The 23,553-nt window shown below is 39.7% G+C and overlaps 1 protein-coding gene across 1 annotated transcript in view; it reads left to right on the top strand.

Annotated features, from left to right (window-relative positions):
- The window catches only part of LOC113039892 (parathyroid hormone/parathyroid hormone-related peptide receptor-like), an 83,874-nt gene that overhangs the window by 28,225 nt on the left and 32,096 nt on the right, over positions 1-23,553 (top strand). Inside the window, exon 3 of the mRNA XM_026198047.1 lies at positions 16,601-16,703. Coding sequence (XP_026053832.1) covers positions 16,601-16,703 — 103 coding nt within the window. The remainder of the gene's footprint in view (positions 1-16,600; positions 16,704-23,553) is intronic.

Below are 23,553 nucleotides of genomic sequence, written 5' to 3'. Positions count from 1 at the left end.
GGAGCAACAAATCCAACAACGGCAGGCAGGAGAATAGTCGGGCAGACAAGGGGCCAAGCGAGGTGCAGACAGGGCTGAGAACGGCGGGCAGTATCAGAGTCAAAAACAGTCCAGATCGATAACCAGAAGAGCGGTCCGAAATCCTCTGAGGGCAAAACACAGGTTACACTAACTGGGCAGACAAACCAACCAGTAAACTGACCAGAACTGGACAGAACCGAAGCCAAAGGGTCACAGAACACACTGACAAGGAAGGGTGAAAACCAAGCAGAATAAATAGGGTGAGTAATGAGATACCGGGAACAGGTGAGTAATGAGATAGAGGGGGAACAGGTGCATCAGACAAGCCGCAGCCTAGATTGCAAAGCGAGATCAGCTGGCGCTAGGGCGAAGGGAAGAAAAACCAGAAAAATATAAAAAAATCAGAGAGAAAGAAAAAAAAGCAAAGAAAATGAAAACAAGTGTAGAAAAATGAGTAGAAACGAAAAAATAAATATAAAAACGAACGAAGTAAGAAAAAGGAAGAAAAAAGGACAGATCATACCCGAGTCCTGACAGTACCCCCTCCCCCAGGAGCGCCTCCCGGCGCTCCCGAGGAAGGGCGGCGTTGGTGAAACTGGTCGATGAGCGAGCGGTCCAGGACGTCCCGGGCTGGAACCCAGCATCTCTCCTCCGGACCGTACCCCTCCCAGTCCACTAAGTACTGATATCCCCGCCCACGGCGTCTGGAGTCTAAGATTCTCCTAACCCTATATGCAGGAGAACCGTCAACCATAACAGGGGGAGGGGGGGCGACAGGGGAAGACACAGTAGGAGAATGGGGGGAACGCAAGACAGGCTTAACTTTGGACACATGGAAGACAGGGTGCACACGACGAAGAGAATTGGGCAACCGGAGACAGACCGTCACCGGGTTGACGACCTTGGCAATGCGGTACGGCCCCACGAACTTAGGTGCCAACTTTCGTGATGGGACTCTCAGTGGCAAATCCTTGGTGGAGAGCCACACGCGTTGTCCGCAGACATAACGGGGCGTCAACCTTCGGTGGCGGTCTGCGGCAGCTTTAACGCGTCCCCTAGCTCGGAGAAGCGCCTCCCTGGCCCTCCTCCAGGTGCGGCGACAACGCTGAACAAAAGCTTGAACCGAGGGGACAGCTGCCTCGGAGCCCTGGGAAGAAAACAGAGGAGGTTGATAACCCAGACTACACATGAACGGGGACATTCCTGTAGACGTCACCGGTAGCGAGTTGTGAGCATATTCTGCCCAGGTGAGTTGATCACTCCAGGAGGAGGGGTTATGGGATGCCAGGCAGCGGAGCATCCAACCGAGATCCTGGTTGGCGCGCTCGGTCTGGCCGTTGGTCTGTGGATGAAAGCCTGACGACAGACTCGCAGAGGCTCCAATCTGTCGACAGAACTCTCTCCAAAAATGTGAAACGAACTGGGGCCCCCTGTCAGAAACCACGTCCTCCGGAAGGCCGTGAATCCGGAAGACGTGATCAATGACCACCCGGGCCGTTTCTTTAGCCGAGGGGAGTTTAGGAAGAGGAACGAAGTGGACCGCTTTGGAAAAGCGATCCACCACAGTGAGAACCACCGTATTGCCACTGGATGGAGGGAGTCCAACTACAAAATCCAGGGCAATATGGGACCAGGGGCAGGATGGGATGGGAAGCGGCATTAACAGACCAGCGGGAGGAGAATTGGAGGATTTATTCTGAGCACAGACCGGGCACGCCCCCACGAACCGGCGAACATCCTCCGCCATGGCAGGCCACCAAAACCGCTGGCGAATGGCTGCCAGCGACCTCCTCACACCTGGATGGCACATGATTTTGGAGGAGTGACCCCACTGGAGAACGGCGGAGCGAACTGACCTGGGCACGAAGAGCAGGCCGATGGGACACCCCGCGGGCACTCCGACTCCCCCCTGCGCTTGTCTGACGAGCTTCTCGATTCCCCAGGTAAGCGCCCCCAGCACGCACCGCGGAGGTATAATAGTGTCAGGGGGCGGGTCGCCTGGAGAAGCGAAAAGACGAGACAGCGCATCGGGTTTAACGTTCTTGGACCCGGGTCGATAAGAGAGGGTGAAGTCAAAGCGCCCGAAGAAGAGCGCCCACCGAGCCTGTCTGGCATTTAGCCGGCGTGCAGACCGAATGTATTCTAAATTCTTGTGGTCAGTCCACACCAGAAATGGAACGGCCGCTCCCTCCAGCCAGTGGCGCCACTCCCCCAAAGCCAGTCGAACAGCCAACAACTCGCGATCACCGATGTCGTAGTTTCGTTCTGTGGGAGACAAACGGTGTGAAAAAAAAGCACAAGGATGTAATTTGTTATCCAGGGGGGATACCTGGGAGAGCACGGCACCGACACCAACCTCTGACGCATCCACCTCCACCACGAACTGCCGGGAAGTCTCTGGAGTTACCAGGATGGGAGCTGAAGTAAATCTGCGTTTTAATTCATCGAACGCCGCTTGGGCATCCGCTGACCAACGGAAGTTGATCCTGGTGGAGGTTAGCGCGGTCAGAGGGGCCGCCACCTGCCCGAAGTTCCTGATGAATCGCCTATAGAAATTGGCGAAACCCAGGAACCGCTGTAACGCCTTGCGGGAATCAGGAGTCGGCCATTCGGAGACGGCTCTCACCTTCGCAGGGTCCATGCGAATCCCCCCTACCGAGATGATGTGGCCCAAGAACGAAACTGACTGAACGTGGAACTCGCACTTCTCCGCCTTAACGAACAGCCGATTCTCTAACAGCCGCTGAAGCACCTGTCTGACGTGCTGGACATGATCCTGAACAGAAGAGGAGAAAATTAAGATGTCATCTAAATAAACAAAAACGAACCTGTCGATCATGTCCCTCAGCACGTCGTTGACAAGTGCTTGAAAGACAGCTGGAGCGTTGGATAAGCCGAAGGGAAGAACCCGGTATTCAAAGTGCCCGCGAGGCGTGTTAAACGCGGTCTTCCATTCGTCCCCCTCCCTGATCCGCACTAGATGGTAAGCATTGCGAAGATCCAATTTTGTGAAGAACTCGGCCCCCTGCAAGAGATCGAAGGCCGAAGACATCAGCGGCAGAGGGTACCGGTTCTTAACTGTGATGTCATTCAACCCCCGATAGTCTATACAGGGGCGCAGAGAGCCATCCTTCTTCTTCACAAAAAAGAACCCCGCACCGGCCGGAGAAGAAGAGGGACGAATAATACCGGCTGCCAGAGAATCACTTAAATACTTCTCCATCGCTTCGCGTTCTGGCGCGGAGAGAGAATACAGCCGCCCGCGAGGCGGAGAAGCCCCAGGGAGGAGATCGATAGCACAGTCGTACGGTCGGTGAGGAGGAAGAGATACAGCCCGGGACCTGCTGAAGACCGCCCGCAGATCATGGTAGCAAGCAGGAACTCGAGAAAGATCCGCCTCCTCCTCCTGTAGGGAAACAGAAACAGAGAGCGGGGAGAAAGCAGACTGGAGACAATGTGTATGACAATACTGACTCCATGACAAAACTACATTGTCTGCCCAGTTAATGTTTGGCCCGTGGCGAACGAGCCAAGGATGACCCAATACTAAAGGGACAGATGGAGAGTCACAGACTAGGAATCTAAGGTCCTCCCGGTGGTTCCCGGAGGCAAGAAGACTCACCGAATCAGTGATCCGCGAGATCTGCATAAGTGGCCTGCCATTGAGTCCATGAGCGACTATAGGTGACTGCAGGGATTGGATGGGTATATCCCGAACGCGAGCCCACTCCTCATCGATGAAGTTGCCCTCTGCTCCTGAATCAACGAGTGCTGAAGCCTTAAACAGAGTGTGTTTAGTAGACAGAGACACAGACAGAAAAGTGCGTGACCTATGAGCAGGGGAAATGGCAGTACCACTCAGATTAACGCTCTGTGGCGAACGAGCAGCCTTAGCTGGACAGGAGTGAGCTCGGTGCCCTTGAGCCGCGCAATACAGACAGAGACCCTCCAACAGGCGGCGCTGTTTCTCCTTGGGCGTGAGGCGCAAGCGATCCACCTGCATAGGCTCACACTCCTCGGTAGTCTGGGATGGAGGGACGAACATAACAGGCTCGGAGTCGGCACGAACTCGACGGCGAAGCTCTCTCCTGGCGTCTATGCGGAGGGACAGGCTGATAACACCGTCCAAGCGTTCTGGAACCTCGCGGGAGAACAGTTCATCCTTGACTGAGTCATTGAGACCCTCTAAAAAGCGAGCGATAAGGGCCTCGGCGTTCCATCCACAGGTAGCGGCCAGGGTACGGAACTGCACGGAGTAGTCTGCCACTGAACGCCTGCCCTGTTGAAGGCGCGCTAACAGTCGAGATGCCTCCTTGCCGAAAACAGACTGATCAAAGGTCTTGACCATCTCCTCCTTAAAGGAACTGAAGTCCGAACAGCACGCGGCCTGTGACTCCCATACCGCAGTCCCCCAATCACGTGCTCTACCAGAAAGCAGGGATATGACATACGCCACCTTGGAGACATCTGACGCGTAGGTTCGAGCTTGAAGGGAAAACACCACCTCGCACTGAATAAGGAAAGCTTTGCAATTAGTAGGCTCACCGGAATACACGGGGGGGTTGTTCACTCTCGGCTCAGAGGAGGAAGCGGACGGGAGAGGCCCGGGAGGCGGAGAAGGGAATTCCTGACGAGTGAGACGATCGAGACGACCCACTAGATCCGTGATCTGAGCCGACAAGGCATCCACAGAGTGACGGGTGGAAGAGAGTTCCATCTCATGACGGCCCAGCATCGCTCCTTGATGCTCCAAAGCCGCCTGCCAAGTCGAATTCTCCGCTGGGTCCATTCGTGGTCAGTGTGTGGTGTCAGGACAGATGAGGACCCAAGAGCGGAATGAGGCTGGAGAACAGAGTTTTATTCCAGAGGACGACTTAACGTCAAAAACAAAACAAAATAAAACAAAAACCCCTCAAGGAGGAGAGAAAAAGTCTTGACTTCACGCTGCTCAGCGGGCAGGTCGAGCGCTCAGCCTCCGCGAACGCCAGGAGAGAGGGAGCAACAAATCCAACAACGGCAGGCAGGAGAATAGTCGGGCAGACAAGGGGTCAAGCGAGGTGCAGACAGGGCTGAGAACGGCGGGCAGTATCAGAGTCAAAAACAGTCCAGATCGATAACCAGAAGAGCGGTCCGAAATCCTCTGAGGGCAAAACACAGGTTACACTAACTGGGCAGACAAACCAACCAGTAAACTGACCAGAACTGGACAGAACCGAAGCCAAAGGGTCACAGAACACACTGACAAGGAAGGGTGAAAACCAAGCAGAATAAATAGGGTGAGTAATGAGATACCGGGAACAGGTGAGTAATGAGATAGAGGGGGAACAGGTGCATCAGACAAGCCGCAGCCTAGATTGCAAAGCGAGATCAGCTGGCGCTAGGGCGAAGGGAAGAAAAACCAGAAAAATATAAAAAAATCAGAGAGAAAGAAAAAAAAGCAAAGAAAATGAAAACAAGTGTAGAAAAATGAGTAGAAACGAAAAAATAAATATAAAAACGAACGAATAAGAAAAAGGAAGAAAAAAGGACAGATCATACCCGAGTCCTGACAATTATGGTTACAGATTCTGCCATTGGGGTCAGATATTTAGGTGTCAGAAATCCCCAGTCTGGAAAAACAGGCCTGGAAAGGATGCTGTGAAGGAGACTATGATTGCCACTGTGAAGCAGACAATTTTGGTATTTTGGTTTGCTGACTACTATTTATTCTGGATGATTCACATGCACGTCTAGTCTGTCTGTACTATTTAGGGAGAAAGGAGGAAGTTGGTGGAGCTGGTTGGAGGATGGTTTTCTTTACTGATACCATACTGTCTACAGTCTAATGTCTGCTAATGGTGTAGTTGCACCATCCACCAGCAGGGGAGAATGGCCCACTTTTAGCATTTACAATGAAAGCCCTTCCTCTAAACATCTGGCTCTCTTCTGATACATGATGCCCACTTTTTACAATCCAGTCAATTCCTTGATGAATATATTATCAAGTCCTGCCACCCATTTGTTTTTCATGAAATTAAATGCCCCATTTCAAATTAGAAATAGATCACTTTATGGGATATATATATATATATAAAATGGATGGATGTCAAATTAGGACAATATATAGACATTTTTCTGTAATTAATTAATTGCACAATAATATATTGTCGTAATTTTACATAAAATCTCAAAGTTAATGTAGAAACAAAGATATTATGTGTTTTAAATATGTCTTTTAAGTACCCTCTTAGAAATTAAGGCCAGTATATTAATTATAGCAAGTCAACATTACAGTTTAATTGAAAGTCATTATTTTTATTGGTCTTACATTTTTGTCTAAACTATAATTTGTTTTTGAATAAACTATAAATTGAATATAGATCATATTTAACCCTCTGGAGTCTGGCCTGGAGAAGTTGTCATGCCCTGACATTTGTGCTTTTTTCAATCTCTTATAAATATCTAAATGGTTAAAGTCTAATCTCACTGTAATCAGCACAAACTGGGCTATAATAATGTGTGCAGCATGTATGTACATGATTCTGTTTGAGAAAAATTTTTTTATGCGTGGTTAGTGAAAAACAAAAATGTTAAATCACATGAATAATGCATTAAAACACACACAGAACATTGGATCCCGGGACTTTTGAGAACTGGAGCTTGTAGCCTCGAATTTTTCTTTCTAAATTATGTTAAAATCATTTGTTTACACACTCATAGAAAAAAAATATATTGATTTACATTTTCTAAGACACTTTTTGTTGGTAAAAGTCATATGCGAGTAGGTGTCAACTATCATGAATATCATTGTGATTTACACCTGAGAAGACAAAGGCCTGCATAATGAGCTGCATAATGAGCTGCATAATGAGCTGCATAATGAGCTGCATAATGAGCCTTTCAGTCAGCTGTGTCACTGAGAGGGAGGACTTACAAGAAAGAATGTGAGGACAAAATAAATGTATATAATTTTATGTTTGTAGTTTATTTAAAATATATTTATCTGACAACATAATTTAATATCCACCTTGGGGAGCAGTTAAAGAGTTTATTAGGAACAATCAAAGCTGACTTTCAAAGCTGAATTCTTTGCATCATTACTCCAGTCACACAATCCTTCAGAAATCCTTTTAACAATCAGATTTTCTCCAAAAAAAACAAAAAAAAAACATTTATTGTTATAATAATAATAATAATAATAATAACAATAATAATAATAATTATTATTATTATTAATGTTGAAAAGAGCTAAGAATATTTTTTCAGGTTTTTTTTTTGGGGGGGGGGATAAATTGAAAGAACAGCATTGTTTGTTACATTTTTTACAGTTACATTTATTTGTTACATTTCTATTATTTACATCAAGCTTTTGAATGGTAGTGTATATTGTTATTGAAACTTCATAATGTTTCACTTGATTATACATTTAGTCAGGAACTATATTTCAGAAAAAGTCTAACTAGTATATATATATATAATGTGTGTGTATATATATATATATATATATATATATATATATATATATATATATATATATATAGAAAGAGAGAGAGAGAGAGAGAGAGAGAGAGAGGTTTACTCATGTTCATGATCTCTGCTGAATAAAGCACTTCATTCTTTTTTTCTGAGGAAATCCAAATCTCAAATCACATCTTTTTGGGGTGAATTATGTCTTATTCCTCTCATCACAAATCAAATAGTAAAATACAAAAACTCGAAGAACAGTGCCACTGCATTGTCTTCTGTTGTGTGGGCATATTCAAGACGCATGCTTTAGTCAAACATTAGAATCTGAATAGAGCGTTCAGCGCGGGGACGTGGTCACTTTAGAAGATAATGAAGGGAGACGTGAAAAACGGACATTTAATATGGATTACTTTATCACAGAATTTTTGTTTTTCGGCAGCACTTATTTAGTTTCAAAGTAGACATGTCAAGCTTTCTATAGAAATCTCGCTCATGTCTCTTCGTTGAGTATTCACGGAGTTACAGTTAAGTTTAATGACGCGTCTCTAAATGAAGATCAGTGCAGACAAGGCTGCAGACAGCACACGGTCTTTGATGCTCAGATTGAGTCGGGCTCGGACCTGTACCTTTGTGGAATGAAGGATTTGAAGGCAGCCTTCGCCTCCCTGACCTTCTCGACTACCATCTCAATGGAGGTACCATAAAGTTTGGAAGCCTTTTCTTTCTTCCCAATGTCTGCCAGGTTCACCCACAGATGTCTCTCTGTTACCATCATGGCCGCCATAGACCTTCCCATGGTGGAGGTGGCCTGCTTGGTAGCACAGAGAGAGAGATGTGTGGTGTGGTGGAGAGATCTCGGCTACCTGATCAGGAGAAAGGCCCTCGCCTTTATCCAGGTCCTTCAGCAGATCAGCCTGAAGCACCACCATCGTGTGCAACGAAGCCACAGCCTGACCTGCTGCTGCATGTGCCTTGCCATTTAAGTGGGGTGTATCCTGGAAGGGCTTAGATGGCAAGGAGGGAGATTTAAGAGAGGACGTCTTCCCCACAGAGAGATAGCTATCCAGTGTCTCTTCTACAGGGGGCATCCTCTCATAGCCGCTTTCGCGCATCGCCTCGATGACTTCTGCATGTAGATTAGGCAAAAATGGAAGACTCACCTGAGCTGGCAGGCTATGATTAGACAGATAACGCTCGCCAAGTCAAACTCACAGCGACACCTTGCTGGCACTGCACGCAGATTTCCCGCCTCAAGGACATCGCATGCGTGCTCTTCACCCAAAAAAACGACGCAAAGACTGTGTGTGTCACCGGGTGTCAAATAACGCAGACACGGATGTGCACACTTTCTAAATGCCTCGCTAGTGGATGCCATGATAAACAGAGAAAGAGCGCTCTTACAGTGCTAGTTCAGATGCACGCTTCAAACAAAACAGTCAATGAAGACGAAGAAGAGAATGACTTGTTCTACTATCCATAGTCGTGCCGGTAATGACGTCAGGGGCTGTCGCCGGCCAACTCGTTGGTGTTTTTTCAATGTATGCAAAAACAAATATTCATTGATGGAGTAATCCGTATGAAACCAATGCCAGGGAAAGTTCTGACATTTCCTTTTAACTCTAAAATATTTTTCTAAAATGCTTCAAATATATAAAAAAAACCCCACTAAATTAATGTTATCTTTCCTCATATAAGGAAATGGATTTAGGATTTGTGTTCGTTCATCAAAAAAAAATAAAAAAAATAAAAACGCTATGAAATGGTGGTTTCATTATAATATCCAAACAAGGCAGTCCAGAGTCAGTCAGCCATTCAGTCATAAGATAAAAGACATGCTATACATGTATTTCATTTCGGATTTTGGCCTGGCCATCGGGAAAATAATTTGATTTAATTTAATGAAACTATGTCTGGCTACTGTGCTTATATAAAATGTTGACTCTCAGGTACTGTGAAAGGTAAATGTTTTGAGACAAAAAATGTAATGTTGATTTAATGCTTAAATTAGTGCTTCTGCATGTATGTCACACTAAACGACCTTCAGATTTTTATATTTATCTGCCTTGATGATTGTCTAATTGTCACTCATTTAACCTCCAACTACTGTATATACTTCTTCATGAATGTCAAATAAGAGGTGCAAATGAAAAAAAAAAAGAAATAACAACATTTGTATTGCATTAAACTGCAATCACAATATTGACCAATATACAAACAGTAATTTTGAGCGGACTTTACTGATTAAAAATGAATGGTGTCATTTATGTATTTTTGGAATTTAAAAAATATCTACATAGTCTAATGCAATGAAATAACAGTTACAATTCAGTTAATTGACTGAATAAATACTGGTTGAGGCAGTTGTGCTGCGTGTTTTGATAACTCCATAAAGCCACAGTGTGTAGACTTTTCAGCCTACGAATGACTTGCTTCTTGACTCTGAATGTTATGCTTAGATGAAAACAAAGTAGTGTAACATCCAAAAATATATATTATACCTTTGAAGAACGAAAACAAGCCTGCCTTATAATAAAATATTCACCTTTGTGAATCTGTATGTGGCCTTAAGTACTTTTTCTGTCCAGGGACCTGTTCTTCGTACGTGGCTAACTCATTAAGCTTGATTTGATTGTTGATGATTTGGCATGATCTTGGATTGGTTGGTTCTTCGAAACTCATCCTGGAGTTGCTGTCATAGCTACAGGTCCGTAAGCTTAAACCTGCTTGGGAGCAGGGTTATTTCATATAAACAGGATTCGATTGCATCTTTTTAAGCAGATTTGATACTTAAAATCTGTCTCAGCCACCCTTGATCCAGAGGCAATAATTTAAAAATAATAACCATTTATTTAAATATAATATAGGCTTATCATATTGCATAGCCTATAATACTATAGACACAGCCAGTTTTACTCACTGAAAGATTTATTCATCATAAAATAATAACTTCAGAATTGTATTGGTTTTACACACATGCTAATCAGATTATGTAAAGTCATGCATTAGTTTGAGTGATCACAACTGTTATGCCAGTGGCTTGATGGAGCGCAGGAAAAGCAGATAACGTGATCTTGACCCTTAAGAAAATGTAATTAATGCTGTCACGTAAAACATCCGTCAAAGATAAAAAGCAATGAATTGCTACATTGAAATTGAAGAATGTATGACCTATACAAATATTAGAAATCGTGAATATAAATAATTGGGAATTTTGTAAAAAAAGAAAGAAAAGAAAAACAGTGCACATTTAATTTACCTACTATAACATTTATGTAATTTTGTTCACTTACCTTATAAAAGTCTAGAAATGTATCAAGTCTTTCATCAGGTGTCTTTTTTTTATTATGATGTCCTTAAATTGCTGTCTTGCTGCAAGCCAGTTACTGCATTGCTGATCGTGTTTTGAGTATCGATTCATAGCCCCTTTTAAACCAACCCATGAATGCACAATTATTTCAGATAACTCAATCAAGCCATACTAATCATCAACAACAGATGCGTTCAAAGAACCGAATTAGCCAGATCCTGATTAACGCTATGATATCATCAGATGTGACAAAACTATAATAAGGGATGCCCTTGGTTAACTCAGCATTTTCCAAACGTGAAGTGGAACACTAGTTAGATCTTACAATGGAATGATTTATCCTCCGTTCAGAAGTGATCTGCACCTCCAGCAGATCAGCCATCATTACCAACAACAAAGGAAGTGGCCATCTGTTCCACTACCTTTGAGGTCCAGAGATTCCACCTGATTACAGGGCATTTCAGGATGTTTTCAGCAAGCAGGCAGCCATGAAATTACCACCTCATCGGCCATGGGACAACAGTATTGATCTGCTGCCTGTGGGCTACACTGCTCTGGGTTAAAGATTACCCGCTGTCCATCTCAGAACAGAAGGCCATGGAGGAGTACATTGATGAGGCTCTCAAACAGGAATTTATTCGCCCTTCTACTTCACCAGCCGCAATCAGATTCTTTTTTGTCAGTAAGATTTATAGAGAATTAAGGCTTGAGGCTTGAGGCTTGAGGCCATGCATTGATCAACATCTCCTGAACTCCCAGATGGTCAAGTACCGCTATCTATTTTACTTCATCTGGTCCCTGCCTCCCTGGAACAGCTTTGTGGGGTTTGCATCTTCTCCTAGGTAGACCTGCATAGCACGTACAACCTCATTCGGATCCATGAAGGCGATAAATTGAAGACCGCCTTTGTAACACCATCAGGCCATTATGAATATCAGGTGATGCCCTATGGCCTCTCCAGCTCACCATTTGTCTTTCAGGGATTCATGAATGCAGTGTTCTGGAATTACCTCCACTGCTTCTTGATTGTGTACATCAACATCATTTACTCCCTGAACCTGACTGAACATCGCCACCAAATAAAACAGGTCCTCCAGAAGTTGAAAAGAGAGCACCATCTGTACATCTGTACTGGAGAGGTGTGAGTTCCACCATGACACCATCCAGTTCCTTGGTTACATCTTCGACCATCATGGCATTCACATGGATCAGAGGAAGGTGCAAGCAGTGAGAGATTGACCCCAACCTACCACAATCAAGGTTTGGGTTTTGCCAATTTCTATTGCTGTTTCAGCGCCATCTTCAGCCATATCTGTGCGCCCCTCACCTCACCCCTCAGAAATAATCTGATGGAGCCTGATGCCATCAACGTATTACATTTGCTCAAGGAAGGCATTTGCATTGCTTCTAAGCTATAACATCAAGGGAGACACCAACAATGTCAGTGATGCAGCTAGTCAGGATGCTTTCTATTGTGCCTCTGTAGAAGGTGTACATGATGGGGGCCGGGGCTCTGGCTCTTCTAAGTTTGCAGAGGAAGTAGAGACGCTGCTGTGCTTTCTTGGTGAACACTGCAGTGTTGTCGGTCCAGGAGAGGTCCTCTGTGATGTGCACACCCAGGAACTTGGTCGCAGCATTGATGGCCAAAGTCAACAACAATCTCCTTCTTCTTCTCCACATTCAGAGAAAGATTGTCACTGCACCACTTGGCCTGGCGGCTCACCTCGCTCCTGTAGTTTTTTCTCATCTCTGTTGCTAATGAGACCAACCACAGTTGTGTCATCTGCAAACTTAATAAAAAGGTTAGAGTTGTGTGACTGTGTGCAGTCGTCGGTCAGCAGATTGAATTTGAGAATTTAGTCTCTGCATCTTTACAAATCTTATTCATGCACCAAGAGCTTGAAGCATTTTTTATTTTTATCGCAACTAATTGCATTACTGTCTGTGATTAATTACAATGTAATACACAAAACTAATAATCCAAGTAGTAGTGTATTTTGCACTTTTTTCATTTTAAAGTAGGCCAACTGCTATGTGAGGCTCAACTGCCCATGTGACTCAAAATAATAAATCACAGAGTGAACAAAATGATTCACTCTAATGTGTTGAGTGAGAGTGCTTCTCTGCTGTCTTCACGTGCTAACAGAAACTTCCTATTTCTTATAAAGTCATGATTAAAAATAACAGTGGACAGTGGTTTGTGAATGTTGAGGCTTAGGCTAAATTTGATTGGGAGCATCCCCTCTTGTGACCCATGATTTGTTTTTATGTGTATTCAGAGCCAGTGAGCAACAGACTTTCATAATAATAAAAAAACTGCATTAATAATTATTAATAGTTGTTGGCATTAATCAATTGATGTGATAACGCATTTACTTGCACAGCCCTAATATATATATATGAACCTGTATATGAACTTGAAGCTTTATAATGTAGTCTTCCTGTGTCTCTAGTAGTAAGTAGTCATTAGTAGAGGTCAGTAGTCACATGCGTGCATGATTCATATGGTTCAGGTAACATCCTTGCAGCTAATAAGCAGGAGTCACCATGAACAAAAAATGACAGATTTCAAAGCAACAGCCAAATGAGTGCCTTTAATATGATTGTGAATGCTAATGGGTGGTTTTGGTCCAGTTATTATATTGACCTCCTTACTGGAAATGGATTGTCAGGTATAGCACATTGCACTGTGGTATACAGTATCCAGTTCAGCATGCTCTTCTAATTGCACATTTAAGCAATGAAGTAAGTCATCCATGCAGCAAATGAGTATACTGCACAGTTCATGTATACTATGAAGTATGCTATGTTAAACTTAACCAGTGTATACATACAAAGAAAGAAACTCCAGCCAAACAGTTCTATCGAGGCACTGCAGGCACTGACATCTTCCCTCAAAAGGAAATCAATGTACTACAATCTAAACAGTGACTAGAAATCAGCCAGACACAATCAATGTTGACAATCAAATGCAGGGTTCATTTTCTCTGTGTGTCAACATAAGAAATATTTATTTGATCTTATAATTGGTGACAAATAGATTACTAACAAGCTTTGCAAGCTAAATACTAATGTCTGAGGACCTGGCATTGCCATTTTTCATCTATAAAAAGCACATTTTTGATTTTGGTAAATTATGATGATTTTAACAAGGTGGTTCTCTCATAATTGTAGCTTATTCAAGAAAAGAGATTGCCTAATTATGGCTTTCAGCTCAGATCTTGATTGGATATGTTCAGAGGCGTCATTCAAACAGAAGTGCCCCTTCAGATTAATGAGCAAAAATGATTTGAATGCAGCTTTAAAAATACAAAAATAATACTGCTGACACCTTAGATTAGGGAATACACTATGCATTATTAAGTTGCTTATTAAAATGCATGCTACTAGCATATTGGCTGTTTATTAATACTTATAAAGCACATATTAATGTCTTATACTACAAGCCAAAATCTGTTTCTTTGAAGGACTGCAGTGAATAGCCTCTTATTTGCATAACACACTGTCAAACACAGAGATGAGGTGCAGGTTTAACCTTGTGGTGTTCAGTGCTTATTTTATAAATTGGTTTGTTTCTGAAGGTGAAGACTACATCAATGCATGGCTTGATACAGGGCCTAATATCCTTAATATTCTGGAATAGCGACAGTAAATGTGTTAATAATATATGTTTTTGATTTGAATCACAAGTTAAAAAGTATATACCTGTAATGTGGTCTGAACATATTGCAGTAGATATTACAGTGAAAGCTTAAATAAAGATAAAAAAATACTAAATATTTTAATTTTGGGCTGTTATTTCTTTCTTTATTATTATTTTTGTCAACAGTTCTGCTGTTTTCCATATATAAATATAAATAAAACTGTGGAGTCATTAGCTAAACATTTAACATTTTACAACAGTTTACTATAAGCACTGTTGGATCTACTCTAAATAAAATTAAAATTTAAAATCATTAAATTTTAACTATCACTTTTCAACTATTGGGTTATCACTGATAATTCCAGGTTTCCCACTGTAAAGCTGTTGTTCCTGTGTGTGACTAGAAATGATGGCATTTCTGGCATACTTTAACAGTAGAAGACGATATTTTAGAGAAGATAAGCCAAATTCAAGTTACACCTGCTTTGGCATCACATCTCAATGTGGATGAATCATGTCTGCTGTTCAACTGAAACCCCACAGCAAATCTTTTTTAACTCTTATCTAGCCACAGTTAAAAATATAATGTAATTTTAATAATCACCATATCTTTTATACATTTTTAAATGCAAAAAAACTTTTGTGACAGAATGGATATAAGAATATATAATCTCACTTTCAGTTACCAAAAGCCCAACTGGGATACAAAGTGTATAAATTATAGATATATTGTGCATTGTTCTTTTTGTTTACTTGGCAAAGTCTTTGTTAGCAAGTACTGTGCAGTGATATTATACAGATAAAAATAACTGGATTTATTCAAAAGCTTATAGTTGGTTTTGTGTTTGTCTCCCTGATTTACAAGACTGCTGTTGGATTTGCTTATCACTAGAGGAACAAAATATCTTTTCACATCTCTCCGGAAATGTACACTACAAATAATAAATGCATAGAGTGACCTAAGAGAGGATCTGGTATTACTGTAAAGTAGACTTAATAATCCATCCGTCCATCCATTTACCAAACTTGCGTAGGGTTGTGTGGATGCTCAGATTTCTATATTTCTATTCTACACTTTTTCATTCATTTATTTATGTTATTTTTGGTGATATGTGGAGTCAATTGCTCTCAAGTTCACTCAAGTTTGGTTTGGTCACATATCGTTAAAATTGAGAAATTCCTTAAACCAAATAGTTAAATGGTCAAGTGAAATAGTCGTTGAGTCGCAGTTGTATCCACAGATGTATATCTATCTCTTTAATGGAATATTTTAATGAATGAAAAAAAAAATGCTTTAAATGTGCTTTTTATGTGCAAGAAATCAAACGATTGTGAATGTAGTGTGTATCTGGATTGGCACTGTTTTTCAAAACAGACATTTAGAAATTGCAGGTAAATAAAAAAAAAAAAATCCAAGTTGTGAATAAAACATATTACCAGAATCCATTGTAGAAGAAAATAATATTTCTATTTCAGTCTTTCTACTTTAAAATGTCATATTTAATTCAAGGTTACTTCCTGTTTCATTGTCATTTTTAGTGAAATGTACATGCAATTTCTGATATTGGAAAAATATCCCTGTAACAATGTAAAGTATCCCTGATGTGTATTTTTTATTTATATATATTTTTATTATATATATATATGTATTATTGTATTTAATGCAATATAAAAGTGTAGTCTTGTAACACACCTTATAATGCATTATATGTAATTGTAGCCAAGTTATAATACTTTGTAATGCTTATCCCTTCATTTAAACTTATAATGCATAAGTATAATGCATTAAAAAACCACAAACAGATCTTCAAATGTTATAAAGAATTTTAACAGGTTACAATTGCAATATAAAGATATAATGCATTACAATACACATTATGAATATATTTATAATGCATTATACATAAAGGCTTTAAGTGTTACCAGATATTCTAGTTAATCCATACGATCTCAAATTAATCTACAAAATCTCACATAAAATATGAGTTACTGTAGAAAATGTGTTCATAAAGTGTAATTATTCAGAGCATTTGTCAATGACTTTTTACATCAAGCTTGACGTGTTATGGTTTATGGTTAAAACACTATGCCCTCATAAGGATGCATAATACAGATAATAATAAACTCTGAATTATATTATATATTTTGTGTGTGTGTGTGTGTGTGTGTGTGTGTGTGTACAGGTTGATGCTGATGATGTCCTCACTAAAGAAGAACAAATCTCTCTTCTGTTAATCGCTAGACGGAAATGTGAGCAAGGCATCAAGTCCAAACATAAAATTACTGGTAAGTTATAAATGTGTTTCTAAATAAACAAAACAAACTAACTAAATTTAGAGTAACAGACTACTAATATAAACCAGGGTGACAAACACAGACATCCACTGTCACGGAGCACTAGAGCACAGTTATCCTCACTCTCAGGTCAGTTAAGCATTGCAGAAATGACATGTATGACAGACGAAGCAGGTGTCTGTACATGTGTGCTGGGGTCAGGACTCAGACGCCGAGGTGCTTGACTTCGTCACATCCAATCAAGATGATGCTAATAAGAACTGACATTGATTAAGTTGCATCTCTCAGAAACACTCCATCAGACAGAGCCAAAGCCAACACAATTCATTAGCTTCTATTACACTGCCCTGACATGTCGTTATTTAAGATATTTAAAAAGCTGTCTGTCAGACACACACACAGGAAAAATACACAAATATTCAGAATCAAAGCCTGTCAAAACAGGTTTTCGGTTTCAGATCAGTATCTTTGTGGTCATTGTATGAATGAACAATAAGATAGGTTTGTTAAGGAATATGCCTCCATCAAGGAAGTTACTTCTTACAAACCTGACTTATATGCTGTGATGTGCTTTAAAGCGATTTTATGTTAAAAAAATAAATGCTTGGGTTTGTGCAGTTTCATAATTCTTTCTTGCTTAATCATTTCTCGAAAGTAAAAAGGCTTATTTAGTGGTAATAGAACAACATATAATAATAAACACAAGCATTTATGTATATTCTCACTAAAATACTGAATCGTGTGAAATTTTTTTACCATTTACTTCACAAATTATTCATGATGACAATGTATGATTAATTAATTCATAATCACAGTCTGTAAATGCAATTTTATATATTATATATATATATATATATATATATATATATATATATATATATATATATATATATATATATATAAATATGTATTTATTATATATATTTATTAGGGGTGTAACGATACGCGTATTCGTATTGAACCGTTCAGTACGAGGCTTTCGGTTCGGTACACGGTACGCATTATGTACCGAACGGTTCGTTGGACTAATTAATTATATTTGAAAAAAATATATAAAATTAAAAATATAATGATATGTGTTCAACAAGGTAGTCCAATAACCCAAACGACGTAACAGGCAATGCCCCTGACACTCCCTAAGAATAAAAAAACACCAACTTATATGTTTATGTTAGGCTACTCAGCAGGCGCTCGCTCACTCAGTACACGCTGAAGGCTCGTTGCAAAATAGCCAATGTGTTTAACAGACCAGAAATAGAAGATCCTCCAATAACCAACAGGTCTGGTGTTTGGGTGCACTTTGGATTCACTGTAAGCTATAATAGTGATGGCAAGAGAGTGGTGGATAAAAAAAAATACGGTATGTCGCATCTGCTACATGACAATAGGGTACACCAGCGGGAATACAAAAAAAAAAAAAAAAACAGCGGGAATCTTGAAACATCAACTCATTTACGCCGCCATCACCTTAGTGTGTCAGTATCTGGGAAAAGACGAAAAAAAGGAGAAACATACACGCAACAAACTATCCCCGCAGCATTTAGACAGACATTTCCAACGGATTCAAACAGGTCAAAAGACATCACCACGGCGATTGGTAGGCTTCATTTACATTATAGCCGCGGATATGAGACCTTGCTATTTACCATTCATTCTGTCATCACCATTATAGCTTACAGGGAATCCAAAGTGCACCCAAACACCAGACCTGTTGGTTGTTGGAGGATCTTCTTTTTCTGGTCTGTTAAATGCATTAGACATTTTGTAACGAGCCTTCAGCACGTGCTGAGTGAGCGAGCGCCGTAGGGGCCATTCACATTTCGCACCTAAAAACGCGTGGAAAACGCTAAGCGCGTCTTTCTCCTCCTTTCCAAAGCGCTCGGGCAGAAGCGCTCATGAGGAGTCTGTCTTTGCTAAGCAACAATGACGTGCTCTCTCCATGAGACGCGGAAATTTCAGCAAAGGATAAATGGATTTGCAGCTCTAAAAATCGCTTGCAGTAGCTCTGCTACTAAATTTATTTCAAAATTGCAATCCATATACAACTATGATCAGCTGTTCCTTCATCTTGGCTGAGCTCTCAACGTTGTTACGGGAAAGGATGAAGCTGATTGGTTAGTTCTTGTCACATGACCCGCGGTGCACTTGCGGCATTCTGAAAAGTTGAGATGTTTTTACATTTTGCTGTATCTAAAACGTATCGAACCGAACCGAACCGTGACATCAGTGTATCGAACCGAACCGTGAATTTTGTGAACGTTACACCCCTAATATATATATATATATATATATATATATATATATATATATATATATATATATATATATATATATATATTACTACTTACACATTTGTAATTGTTCGTACTTTCTCTTCAATTTAACTCTTTGGCTACTGTAACAATTTTGTAAAAATGTTGTTATTGTAAAGTAAAATTCTTAATATTAATATTCTTGCTTCATTATGTAGTGTTCAATAAGTTCATTAGTAAACATTTACAAGCACATTATCTCATAAGTGTAGCTATTTGAATATATATTCATTTATGATCTGTTAAGCATTGTATTATGTTTAATGATTTGTTAATGAAAATGATTGTTCTGTAACCAGTATAGATGATATATAATTGAATCACAGTTTTCTGTGTCCTATCCTTGCGTAGTGACCTAATGACGTGGTGTCTGAACGATACACTGACATTACAACATCAGAAAAGAGCTGCTAAACATACCCACAAGTTTCCTTGGAAAATAGCATAGCGCAGTTGTGTGTAATCCCTTTTGGGTGATTTGCCACGTTAAATAGAGATCTGGGAATCGAGTGTGTGAAAGGCATTATTTTTTTATGGTAACCTCAGTTTCCTTTCACTGTGGTCACCTCATTCCCTGGTGGACTGTCTCAAATGCATTGTAAATAACCATTTTGGCCGCCTATTGTTATAACCAGACTGCAGTATTTTTTTTTTCTTCTTATCACAGGCTTATTTTACTTGTGTTAAGTCACTTTTGTCTCACAGCATGAAACGGTTAAGGATGTGTGAGACTTTTAGTTTTTAGATTTAGATTCAAACCGTAATGAAACATGACATAAGCTGCAGTATATTATTCACACAGGAAAAGTACTTTTCCAAGACATTTGCAAGACATCCTGTGCTTAAAATAATTATGTGTTGTTAAGGATTTCAAATTCAAATTAGAGTATTGCCTTCTGCATTTCATATTTTTCATACTTATATAAAATGTATGACTATGATGTTTTTTTTTTTGTGTTTGTTTCCAGAAGTAGTAATGGTTTTCGCCAAAAATAAAAAAATGATTGTTTTTTACCAAATAAAAACCAATAAAACCCATTACAAACGAGGCATTTGTTGCATCCAGTGGGGACATAATTACTGATTATAATGACTTACACTTACTTTTTATGGATTGCATTGCGTAACATCATCATCAGTGGCATATTCTTTAAATATGAAAATGTACTTACAGACTGTGAGTCAGAAGCGCCAAACTGTCCCTGCAAAGTTTTAAATGCCCCACTTTATAGGAACAGCCTTTGTGCACAGCCAAGTTCAGGAAACAGTCCTACGTAAAATCCGCTGCACTCATCTGAATATTTGGGTTGAACTGTTCTGGAACAGTGTTTTAAATACAACTTAACCACTGATTTCTAGTCGTGTCCTCTTTTTGAAGACCAAACAATATATTTTCGCTTTCACAATGAAATACACAGCGTCTCCACAACATTGTGGCAGCTGCAACAGTGAGAATAAAAGTTACGCCTTCTTTCTTTGCATGGAAATTTGGGTGGTTTCATGCTAATTTTCCCACACAGTGACATGGACATGTGGGGGCGTGTTTAAACAGGGCGTTTTAGGAGGGCGTGGACGAGTCTTAAATTTTATAAAGAATATCTCTTTGGGTTTGAGACTTTAGTCTTTGCAACTTACATCAACATCTTGCTTATTTTTGTGCGTAAACTCTCTTTCTCAAACTCCTTGTCAGTGTTGGGTGAGTTGCTCAATAAATAAATAAACTGTGTAATAAGATTGCTGTACTAATTACTCTCTCTAAAAAGTAACGCATTACTTAACACGTTCTAAATTCCATATCAACCTCGCAAATACAAGAATAAAGACATGAAACTGCTCTTTTAATTCTTTCAAATAAATAATATAAAATTGGATGAACTAATCTTGACCTGACCAAAGTATTTAAAGTGAGCAGGTTTTAAAACATACATTTTGACATTGAATGTTACATTTTGATGTTAAATCCACTTTTATATACTATAATGGTTATGGATTTTTTTCCCTTTCTTCCGGTTCACCTGCCCTGAAGTGCATTTCCCAAATGCACTATTAATTTGCTTGTTAGTTCCACTGAGCTCTATTGGTGTCACGCCCCTGGACTCATTATGTTGTGTTTTCCCTCCACATGTGTTCCGTGTCCTTGTTAATTAGTTATTCCATGCACCTGTGTTTCCCCAATTATCCTGTGTTTAAAAGCCCTAGTCCTTTCAGTACTGTATGTGTTTGGCTGTCCTTAAACGTCATTCCTTGTGTTTCAGTGTCTCCTATGGTCCCCGTGTGCTCATGAAAGGCTGTGAATATCACTGGGTTTCCTCGTTTCTTGCCTCTAGTGAAGCGTGACAGCTGGTAACGACGGAACTTGTGACCATAGTTGCTTTTGGGAAACACAACGCTTTGTTGTGTGCTTTAAAAAACACAACACGTTACAGAACATTACTTATACAAATGTTCTATACAGTATTTAATGCAATTTACATAAGAAGTAATTTTAATTAAATTACAGAAAGATTAAGAGTATTCGCTTACTTTTCCAAGGTAAAAGAAATGAATTCCTTGGTAATGCATTACACTCAGCACTGCTACCTATCCGGTATTCACGATTAACTGGAAGACCAAGGCAATTCATTAGTCAAAAATGTGATAACCCATTTTAAATTCTTAAGTCGCTATGGTTTATTTCATTAAAAAAGAAATGGAAGTGAAGGTTGATTTGGCCATGACTGTGTTAATGCAGTAACAGGAGCCCAGCTCAGTGTTGAGTTGTTCTCATACATGTGAAGTCTTGAGTTCATTCATCAGCAGAGAGTTATGTTGTGATGAGCGGTTTATGAGGCAGGAGATGCTCCTAGATCTCTTATGAGAGGCTGATGTTGAACAGAAGTCTGGTATTCAAATGAGATCTCATTCAGATGCAGTCAGTGTTTGCTCGTCTGAGCTCTGTCACACCTAATTCCTCTCGACATCTCTTTCCTGTCACTGCCAAGATGGACAGCTGGGCTCTTTCCACTCTTTCAAAGTTATTTCCAATGTCTCATTTACTTAGGTTTGAAGATTTATTTAGTAATATGAAATGATGAATAACAGAGAGGAATAATTATATTATACAGCGGGGTCCATAAGACTGAGAACACTAATATTCAAGATGGGGTTTGGTGTAGAGATAGCAATTTTGCTCATTGTCAAATATTTAATATCTTAAATATTTCTATTTTATCATGTCATACCTATTCTTCATTATACGTTCTTCAAAAAGCCTAAAATATTCTGTTTATTGGCTTTTTCCATCTCTAAACATGGCACCCGGATACTGCATATAATTAATTGAAGTTCATATATATATATATATATATATACAAAAAAATCCAGAATCTGAAATTTTTGATTAATTTGGATTGGCAAGATTAGTGAGTGTAAACACACATATTGTATTCAGTCAAAAAAGAAAGAAAAATGATCAAATCTGTTCAAAGTATCCCAATAATGTGAAGTGATGTTATTTGTGCTGGATCTTGGGTGAGATTTCCTGTGATCTGGCCTGTGCTCTCGGCCCTGTGTTGTGTGTGTGAGTCAGGTCTGACCAGTCTACCTGATGCTCTGCGTCTTTCTGGTGGCTGTTTTCTGACCCCTTTTGGAAGGGTGCACATGTCTTTCTGATCATTGAATAGCTAAAGAAATTAGGCTAAGAACATAACCTCTGAGACAGACTGTGCAGGATGTCTTTTTGCTGTTTCTGAAGTGCTGAGACCACATGTGACCAGTAATTGTTGCAATGCATTTTGTATTTGGGTCAGTTAGGTTTTTGTTTGTTTGTTTGATTGTTTTTTTTTTTTTTTTTTTGTGTCCAGATCTATTAGTTTATTTTAAAAAATGAAAGAAAGAAGCAGCAAGCAGCAACTGTAGTGGTTCGTGCATTGTTTTTTACAAACAATTACAAACTTTAAAACATTTTGACCTAAGGAGTCTGGAGGTGCACTTGAGTTTGAGTAAAATAAAACCTAGAGCTGGATGGTAAAAGCATGTTTTTGTTATTTTTATTTTATTTTATTTTTAATTATTATTATTTTTTCATTGCAAATATTAAATAATTTGACTTAATCTTGTGGTTCTTGAATCTGAATATGGAGCTCTATCAAATGTACAATTTACGTGCATTAAACACGTTAGCTTTGGCATGTTTGGGCATGATGTCACAGAGATTAATCAAAATAATTATTGATATTAATAATTATTGATATCTGGCAAACAAAAATGTTTGACTATTTATTATATATAGATTTTTATTAAAAACTCTACACGGTTAAGATGTTTTCATGATGGAAATGAAATATCAATCTATATTCAATTTGATCATTATTAAATGATTCAGGAGTTATGGCCAAAAATGTGTGGAGGTGTTTTTATTATTATTATTATTATTATTATTATGTATTTATTTTTGTGGTGTAATTACAAATAATAATAATAATGATAATAATAATAATAATAATAATGTGTTTGAAAGCTAATTTGAAAAGAATTTAGATTTGTTTATT

This window comes from Carassius auratus, chromosome 2, assembly GCF_003368295.1.
Source record: "Carassius auratus strain Wakin chromosome 2, ASM336829v1, whole genome shotgun sequence".
Taxonomy (NCBI): Eukaryota; Metazoa; Chordata; class Actinopteri; order Cypriniformes; family Cyprinidae; genus Carassius; species Carassius auratus.
The sequence above is the reverse complement of the archived record's forward strand: the minus strand, read 5'-3'. Positions and strand labels throughout refer to the sequence as shown.